This window comes from Nematolebias whitei, unplaced genomic scaffold (assembly GCF_014905685.2).
Source record: "Nematolebias whitei isolate Nwh7 unplaced genomic scaffold, NemWhi1 Nwh_scaf_72, whole genome shotgun sequence".
NCBI lineage: Eukaryota > Metazoa > Chordata > Actinopteri > Cyprinodontiformes > Rivulidae > Nematolebias > Nematolebias whitei.
This window is the reverse complement of record NW_023618617.1, coordinates 25,374-35,191: the sequence shown is the minus strand read 5'-3', so window position 1 is coordinate 35,191 and position 9,818 is coordinate 25,374. Positions and strand designations below refer to the sequence as shown.

Here is a 9,818-nt window from a genome sequence, read left to right as displayed (position 1 = left end):
GGATCGTTGATTGGGACATGCAGTATATTTTTTACTCGGTTCCTTAACTGGAGTCACATTTTTGACACTTGTCTCCTGAACGTGACTCAAACTGTGTTTTTACATGTGCTTTTCCTTTGAATTCCAACATCCTTACATCTGTATTGTAAACTAAAAATGTTAGTAATGGGTGAATTTTGTCATGACATTTGCTCAGAGTTTGAATTCTTTAGATTGAAAGAAATACAGCATCAATGTACTTCAGAGGTTCTTTATGTTTTGTTTTGTTGTTCTATCTGTTCATTTTTGCTCTCTCTGTTTTTTGTTTTTTTCCACCAACCAGACACTGAGAGTTTGGTCAATGGGAATCACCAGGCCAGGCCATTCCGGTCCCCCCCAACTCCTGGAGGAAGGGTCCAGTCTGAGCACAGTGCAATTGTCAGCTCCATTGAGAAGGACCTTCAGGACATCATGGATTCCTTAGTCATGGATGACCCTGATCCTGAGCCCTGTTCATCAGAGGCTAAAAAGCCTCCTGGAGCCCAGTCCAGTTCCCTCTCCCCCTTGTCACCTATAGTTAATGGAGGGGGGAGGCATCTGTTATCCCCTCCTACCAGCCCAGGGTCCATGTCTGTAGGGTCCAGCTATGAAAATGCATCTCCTCCTTTCTCCCCCCTCTCTTCCCCCTCAGCAGCCAGTAGTGGGAGCTTTACCAGCCCATCTCCTTGTGGGGGACCCCAGGACCAGAGTTCTTCTCTGCCACCAGTGCCTACACGCTCCTCCAGCTACAACTTTACCACCCAGCCTCCTCTTTTTCCAAGGACCATACTGCCTAATTTCAGCAGTGCTGGCATGGGCCAAAAGGTTCAGGAAAGCCCTAGGCTGCAGAGGAAGCTCCTAACAGAAGCTCCTTCAAGTCCCAAGCCAAACCACAGAGGACTCAACCAAGATGGATCAGAGAGCCCTCTACAGATCTCTCTGTTGTCCTCCAGTGAATCTCTCAGTGGTAGAAACATTGTGCCAAGCAGTCCTAGAGTCACACCCAAATTCTCTAACTGTCCATCCCCATCTCCTTCCAGTCCCAGGACCAAGACTACCTCGGTGCTCCAGGAAACACCTGCCAGTCCTTTTAGGGAGCAGACCATTCTAGCAGATCACTCCTTGAACTCCAGCCCCTCAAGGCAGCTTTCTCAACCCAGCAGAGCATTTCAGCCTCCCCTAGACCCCATTGTTCATATTATCCAAGGATCTCCACTCCAGCAGCATCCACGTTCACTGCAGCCCCCTGAGAGCCCTCGCATGGCCAGGAGGAACTTGGAGTTGAATGGTGGCAGTGGAGGAAGCAGTAGTATGAGAGAGCTGCCACCTCTAAGTCCCTCATTAGCTCGGAGAGGAGTCCCAGTTCTTCCAGGAGCACTTCCAGGAACAATCCCTACATTGAGGACTCCAGAGAGCCCCTCAAATCTGGGAAGATTTGTCCCAGAGAGTCCCAGGCTTCGCCGCAAAACTGGGTCCACAACCGAGGAACCATCTTGCAGTAGAGGGATCAGAGCCCGCAGTCCGTCTCCTACTTCTATGATGATGGAGGGTGGTAGTGGTGCGGGCATACGGAAGGGGAGCTTTGGAAATCCTCTGTCGCCTGCTTACAGTCTGGGATCCCTACCTGGTTCATCCCCTGTAGCCAGCCCCAGGACCCAGAGGAAAATGTCTTCAGGGAGACCCCACCCAGGAATGCGGGAGAGGAAGAACAGCATCACAGAGATTAGCGACAACGAGGATGAATTGCTGGAGTACCACCGACGTCAGAGAGAGGAGAGGCTCCGGGAGCAGGAGATGGAGAGATTGGTGAGTTAAGTCTTATTATTAATCCACTTAGCAAATTGCTTCCATAGACCTGAAGAATATTTGAACTACAAAAATCATTTAAATCCAGATTCATATTTGCACTGGGATTTAGACTTCTTCTTGCTCCTAGATGTCATCTCAGTGAGGACATGTTTTAAATTAATTTGATTTAGCTTGTCCTTAATTCACTGCAACTGATTTAAGTTTTACGAATAGCTTTGATCAATTCCAGACCAACGTATAATTGTTAACAGGTTATTAAATTTTGCTGAGATGTTTTAGACATATTAGAAAATATTTTTTCTGTGTTTTAAAGCATAGAAAACATTTATTATACTTTGCCCTTTTTAAAAACCTCTAATTTCCAACAATGACCCAGTTGTTCATGCAGAGGGATGCTCTCAATCTAATCTTTGTTAGAAACATTGCAGCATCTGTGTTTGTTTGCAAAAGGAGGAGGTGGACACAAGTCCATAAACCATCTTAGTAAACTGTCGGCAACTTGGCTGCTGTCTGTCTAAATCGCTGCTGACACATACTGTCATTGTGGCTGAATGAGCCCATAGCAACCACATTGTTTGTTGTTTTCCAAACTAAATGGAGGTGGGGATTGAGGGAGTTGCAGTAAACATCTTGAACTTGTCTGCTAAGCTGAGTAAGTCTGCACAGACAAAAGTCCCTATAAGAAAGGCTTTACATGCGTTTGTGGCTTTGTGAGAAGGCATTTGTCTACTGTGTTAGTAATTGGTGTGTAGGCATTTTACACAGAGCAGGACAGAGGAGACAGAGCAGCTTTACAGACTGAGATAACGTGACCTCTGTCTCTGTGTGCTCTGTTCTCACACCTCCTGAAGAGATGGGGCTGTAAAACAGCATGCTGGACATGATTCACCCACAGAGGCCATGTTTTACCCTTAATAGGGGGTTGGCTCCCTCCTTTTGGTGGACATTGGCATCAGAAGCATTTGTAATGTGGGAGAGACGCACTGGTGTTGGTAGTGGTAGTGGTAGTGGGGGTCTGGTGGTCCTCCCCCAGAAATGACTGAATAAAGTGGATGCCATTTCCTGCATTCTGATGTATTTTACCGGGTTGTTAAACATCTATGTTTACCTTCACAAGTAAACACTTGATTCAATAAGTATTTTAGAATAGCCTAACCAACAGCCCCAACCCCCCTTTCGACAACTGCCAGCACTAGCGCTAAGCTAGTGACACACAATACAAACATGCTAGCTAAGATGCTACAGACGTAGCGCTTGACTTCTATCACCCAACCTACCCCTCACTCCCTGGTCAACAACTGCCAGCACTAACGTAGTGCTAAGCTAGCGACACACAATACAGATGTTCTAGCTAAGATGCTACAGATGTAGCACTTCACTTCATTCATGCATTCTAAACCCCCTCCCTGATCCATCATCTTCCTCTTGTTCTGAGGTCAGGTCTTGGGGGCAGCATCTTGAGCAGGGAGGTCCAGACATCTCTTTCCACAGCCACCTCTTCCATCTCTTCTGAGCCAACCGAGAGACATAGTCTGTCCAGCATGTCCTGGGTCTTCTGGGGTCTCCTCCCAGTCAGACATGCCTGAAGCATGGGAGCATCGTTACCAGATGCCCGAACCACCTCAACTCAACATTTTTACTATTTTATTTTTATTTTAATGGTAAATTAAATTTAGACTCTTGCTGTATTTTTTTGTTGTACCAAAGTTATATTTGGACATAATGGTAACCTTTTTTCAAAAACAAAAAGCTTAAGTTTCATTCCCACAATGTGTAGTGTTAAAATTATTTTTTCCCCCTCAGAACAAGGTTATGCATTTAATTTTCATTGCCAGCAGATGTAGCCTTTATTCCAAAAAAATATTAAAACCTTTGCTAAAAGTAAAACATGATTGGGTTCAAAAATTTGTTCCAGGGCAGAGAAATAAGTAGTCATTCTGGTCAGATTGCCTGGTTCATTTCCCTGTTTTAAGTTGTAGTCTATTAAAGTTGGATGGAAATTTACAGCTGAGCTGGACCTGAGCTGCAAGCCAAAGCTCTCGGTTTATGGGTTGGTCTACGGTCCTATCCTAACTTATGGTCATGAACTGTGGGTAGTGACCAAAAGAATGAGATCGCAGATACAGTACAGGCAGTCTAAAAGAGTTTCCTCTGCAGGGTAGCTGAACTCTTTGTTAGAGATAAGGTGTGAAGTTCAGTTATCAGGAGAGACTCGGAGTAGAACTGCTGCTCCTCCACATTGGAAAGAGCCAGCTGATGTGGTTTGGCGTCTGGTAAGGATGCTCCCTGGACACCTCCCTAAGGAGGTGCTTCAGGCATGTCAGGCAGGGGGAGACCCCGAGGAAGATCCAGGACACGCTGGAGAGACTACATCTCTCAGTTGGCCTGGGAACAACTTGAAGTCCCCCCAGAAGAGCTGGAAGAGGTGGCTGTGGAAAGAGATGTCTGGACCGCCCTGCTCAAGCTGCTGCCCCAAGACCCGACTTCAGAACAAGTGGATGATGATGGGTGGATGGATGGATGGATGGATGGATGGGTGGATGGATGGATGGATAGAAATTGCACAATAAGTTCAGTGGATATACTTCAGTGTCAATTTTTGCCAAATATTTTTTAAGTAAGTATTCACTGAAAATAATCATTTTATTTAGATATTTATAACATTGTTTAGTTTATTATTTTTTGAATATGTAAAACAGCAACATGAAAATACAGCATGAAGCATAATGTCAAAACTTTTTGTTTTACATATTCAAGGGAGTGGGTAGAAGTATAAACTTATCAAAATTCCCACTCGTTAACCACTTGCATGATCTTACATTTATTACATGTATAATCTGTACATATAACAACTATTTGTTGTTTGTAAAGATTGTGTTGTAAAGAACTTTGAGTATCTTGATAAGATAGAAAGATGATATATAAGTACAGTCCACTTATCATTTAATATTGTTTCCACTGAGACTAAACGGAAACTAGCTACTAAGATTTAAGGAGTGTTCAGAAATACTGAATGGTAAAACTCACAGGATCTGGACTGGGTTCTCCAGAGCATTTTCTCTAAGGGTAAACTATTTCTCTAGTGTTGAACGAACCCTCGTAAAGGTCTTTGGGAACATTTTGTTGGCGCCAGCATACCTCTGTGCTCTGGCATTAATAAACTTTAATCATTTAGCAATATAAATCAAAACAAAGAAAAATAAATTTTATTCTCCATAAATCTTAAGGGAAAATCAAGAAAAAAACATTTAGAAATGTTCTAGTGCTAAGATTTGTTTTCATACGGACTTGCCTGGTGGTTGCAACATATCTCCTTCAGATATGCCAAAGTATTTGTAGCTTCCAATGTTTTTACAGAAAATCTAAAGCCTGAACAGGAGAAATGTTCATGAAGGTGCTCACTGTCTGCAGAAACAATAACTATCCAAACGGGGAATAGGAATTTACTTTCAAGGTGAGACATAAAGTTTAACCTCTACACATCTATTGTGCGAACAATCACGTGTCTTGGGCTGACAAACTCTAAACCTCTTTGTTGGCCACAACCTTTCAGCTGGTACAACTTGCAGGCACACAAAGTACCGTATTGACATTAGATACTGTGTGCACAGCTCACAGGATTCTGGGTCAAGAGCAGAACTTTTGGGTAAATAAGGCTCTCTGGAACTGAGGCTTTTTGAGACTTGCAAGCAAGATTCCTCATCAGACCGTTATGTTCACGTGTTTCTCAGACTCTGACACTCTGAAGATGCAGGGCGCGGGACTTTCAGGGCCTGTAATTAGTCAGTGGAGTCAAAGTCAGGACGGTTTCTCTTCCCTTTACAAGCTCACTCGGCCAATTACTCAAAGTGTGAGCAGCGAGCCTTGGAATGATGTTATAAAAAATCAACAGGAAGACGCAGCATCGAGGCAGCTGGGAGTCTGATGCACCGATGAGCTCGAATAGACTTTGTTCTAGAAACAGATTTAGCAGCATAATTATAATTTAATAAATGGGAAGAATTTGAATGTTAGATTGAGAATGATGAAGTTGTAGCTGTTTTGATCAACCCTTGGAAAAGAATGTGCAGTATTACACAAGCTCACACTGAGTGTGTGTTGGTGTGACTCAGCTACTACCACATTGTTCTATCTCGTCGTTTTTCTAACAGGCAGCTGGCTGTAGCAGCCATCTTGAACGGGGTTGATTACAAGAGTTAATCAGGTGTAGATTTACATCCAATTTTAGTTTCCGACAGTTTCACTAAAATTTATCCAGTGGGTCATCAGGCATTTTGCTAACACGACAGACAAATGAACACGTTAACAACACATGCACACATTTTTTTCTGTTTATAAGATCTTGTTTTGCTGCTTTGTTCTTAAATGGGCAGAGGCGTTGTTCAGTTGTGGAACATGTTCTAAAACAGGCACTCACTTGTAGAAACAGAATGAAGCTGTTCACTTTCTCGTTAGGAGAGAGTTGTTTCTTTGTGTCTGAAGGCCGCTCCATGCTCCTCCAGCTACGTTCTTTCTGTGTGTGTGTGTTTAATTTTGCTACTGTGAACAGAAAAACTCTTCTGCAAAGTGTTGCTCTCCTGCTTGAAAGTTCTTGTAGTGAACATCTCCCACTTTTTGAACGTTTTAGTTACGTTGTTGTGACGGACCACAGACTGGTGTCTTGTGTGCTGCACAGTGAATTGTATCATGTCCTGGGACACTGTTTTGTCTCATTTGACAGTGTGTTGCTCACAGTGATCAGAGTACACACTTGGTTTACGATGTTGTTCTCATATCACTCAGTTTGTTAGACTATAAAAGCTTGTCTGATGTCCTTTATAAAGGTTGTGTAATTACTGGGGCATGGTGTGTGAGATCAAACAGACAACTATGGTTTTATGAACAGCTCTCTTGAACTGCATTATCATAACGAAAGGATCTACTGTTTTCGAGCTGGATTTAAAGCCACGGCGTCAGCTTTTAACCACTTTTTGAGACGCGTCGCTGGTTTTGCAACTTTTACCATTTTACCTACAATATCCTTTATAAATTTTCCGTATAGAATGCTGACAATAAACAGACAAATCTTCTCTAAAATGTTTGGGTTTGATGGTCAAAGAAGTGGACTGCATTTGCTTAATTCAGTTCAATTCAGTTTATTTCTATAGCTCCAAGTCACAACAAAGTTGTCTCAGGGCACTGAACAGAAACATTCACATACATGATAAAAGACAACTAGTAAAGTTCTCTGTCTAAAGAAGCAGCAGATTGTGTTGAATCTTAACTTCGTCACAGTCTCCCATCCTGAACAAGCTCAAAGGAGACAGTGGAAAGAAAAAAACTCCTTTTAACAGGAAGAAACCTCCAACAGAACCGGGTTCAGGACGAACGGCCATCTGCTTTGACTGGCTGGGATTGAGAGACAGAAAGAAGAGACAAACAAACAGAATGACAGGTGCAGGTGCACTTTCTATAGGAGGAAAGACAAAAAAAAAAAACCAACATGTTGAGATGGAAATAAATATAAATACAAACAAGTAGAGTAATTAAAGACAGCAGCAGAGAGAGGAAGTGTGGTCGGTTTGTCCTCCAGCAGTTTAAGCCTATAGCAGCATAAGTAAGGGACAGCTCAGGAAACCCAAGCCAACCCCAACTATAGGATTTATCACAAAGGAAAGTCTTAATCCCAGTCTTAAAACTGGATAATGTGTCAGCCTCACGGACAGAAACTGGTAGTTGGTTCCACAAGAGAAGAGCCTGAGAACTGAAAGATCTGCCTCCCATTCTGTTTTTGTAAATTCTAGGAACCACAAGTAAACCTGCAGTCTGAGAGCAATGTGCTCTGTTAGGAAAATATGGAACAATAAGATCTGTAATCTAAGATTAAATAATCTGAGAAGTTTTAAACTAGCTTCCATTTCACAGGCACCTTTGTTACACCAAGTTCCAGAGGTGTCATCATTTGAGATGCTCCAAGGAAACCAAGTTTAGTTTCAGTGTGGTTGACCTGTTCAGCACTTAAAAATCCCTTTTTTTCCTTGGTCAGTGAATGAGTCACATGTAGCTAAGCTGCTAGCATCTTCATTTATTTCCTATCTTACCAATATCCTTTTATCCTTTATAGTAAGCTAAGAAAACTTTGCAGGGCACAGACAGACACTTGACTGCCAGCTAGCGTAACGAACCCCCTTTTAGTCCTTGAAAACTTTTATAACTTGTCTGTTTGACACTTTCAGCCAAAGACTCTGCTTTCTCCACCATGAAACTGCTGATCCACAGATTTTACACCAGCATATTAAAATGATGGAGTTTCTGTTTTTCAGTTTGCTGTGGTGGCCATCTTTAATTGGGCTGATTCCAAACTTTAATAATTTACATTTACATATTTTTCCTTCCAGTTTCATTGAAATGTGTCCAGTGGCTCATGAGATATTTTGGCACCACACAGACACAAACAACACACAGACATGAACAAAGACATTATTTCTTGTACTAAACCAAGAAATGAGACTAGGAATGGACAGCAGACTGTGTGGCTCTGTATCTGCAACAACAATAAATTTGTTTCTCACATTGTTATATAAAAAAGCTTCCGCAGTCCTGGATTAATAAAGATGTAACAGTAATGACACGTGAGTAACTTCTTGTCAGAACGTACCAGGTCAGAATCCACCACGCCACGTCAAGCAGCTCTGGTTTAGGTGTTTCTGTAAGATTTTCTCTGTGATGGCTTTAACATTTCTCATCCTAACGTGAAGCAGTGCAGTCTGCTGTTTGCAGACCACTCCACTAGGGGGGGTCATCCTCCTTTTGTTCACACATTCACCACTCACCATATCTGCTTGGAGCTTGATGTACATTAGATGATTCCAGCCAGGACTGTTGATTTAATGTTAACATTTTACAGTATTTGGTTGAGCAACAGGTTCATTAGAAGATATGGAAAAATCTCACTTTATTGGAGTTCATGACAAATCTCCATCTACAGCGTACTAAATGTTTATTTGTCAAAACGGAGCTGTTTTGTTCAGAATGAACACATTCCTGTGGGTTATACTGGGCCTGAGACGACCCACCTCCAGAATGGACTTATCCATTAACGTTTTCATTTAATTTATATTTTAACAAAAAAAATGAAGAACCCATGTTTTTTTTTAAGGATAACTTGCAGAAAGATTAAAGTTATTTGATCACTTTTAAAGTTGAAGCCATGGGTTCATTCATCACAGCTTCAGTTTATATTAACGAACACCTCAGGCAGCACGGTGGATCAGTTGGTAGAGTTGTTGTCTCATTGAGAAGGTTACCCGTTCAAATCCTGGCCGGGGACCTTTCTGGGTGGAGTTCGCATGTTCTCTCTGGAGTCCACCCTGGACTGGAACCTGTCCAGGGTGTCCCTGTGATGGACTGGAGACCTGTCCAGTGTGTCCTCCCCTCTCACACAATGACTGCTGGATATGGGCACCAGTGACCCCCGCGACCCTTCCTTAGACAGAGAACTTTACTAATTGGCTTTTCTATGCATGTGAATGTTCCTGTTCAGTGCCTGAGACAACTTTGTTGTGATTAGGTGCTATATAAATAAACAGAACTGAATTGACTCATAAAGGAAGAAGTGGGTAAAGATGATGGATGGATGAAGCTAAACAGCCCTTTTTAAAAAAAAAACGTTATTCCTTATCATTGGCATGTTTTTTAGTTTGCGTGGCAGTGTCAAAAAGCAGCTCAAGAGTTAGACTGAATTAAGAAGACCACGCAACGTCCATGAAAACATGGAAACTATTTTGAACGAAAATCTGTTGCATTGCAACGAGGCTGTGAGCCCCTGCAGCTACAGGTCAGTTCAGATCCCCTGCAAACACTGACACGTTTCAGAGACGTCTGAAGTGTTGTTTGCAAACTACTCTCCAACTGTTTCAGCTGAGTGACATACTGCTCTAATGAATGAACAAATCAGAGTAACAGCAACAACAGTAACAGCAACAACAGCAACAACAGTAACAGCAGCAACA

The 9,818-nt window shown here is 42.4% G+C and overlaps 1 protein-coding gene across 1 annotated transcript in view; it reads left to right on the top strand.

The window, feature by feature from the left end:
* Positions 1-322: 322 nt before the first annotated feature.
* LOC119429201 (pleckstrin homology-like domain family B member 1) overlaps positions 323-9,818 on the top strand; it is a gene marked incomplete at both ends in the record, with an annotated part of 34,525 nt that continues 25,029 nt past the window's right edge. The window contains 1 exon segment of the mRNA XM_037696877.1: positions 323-1,824. Coding sequence (XP_037552805.1) covers positions 323-1,824 — 1,502 coding nt within the window.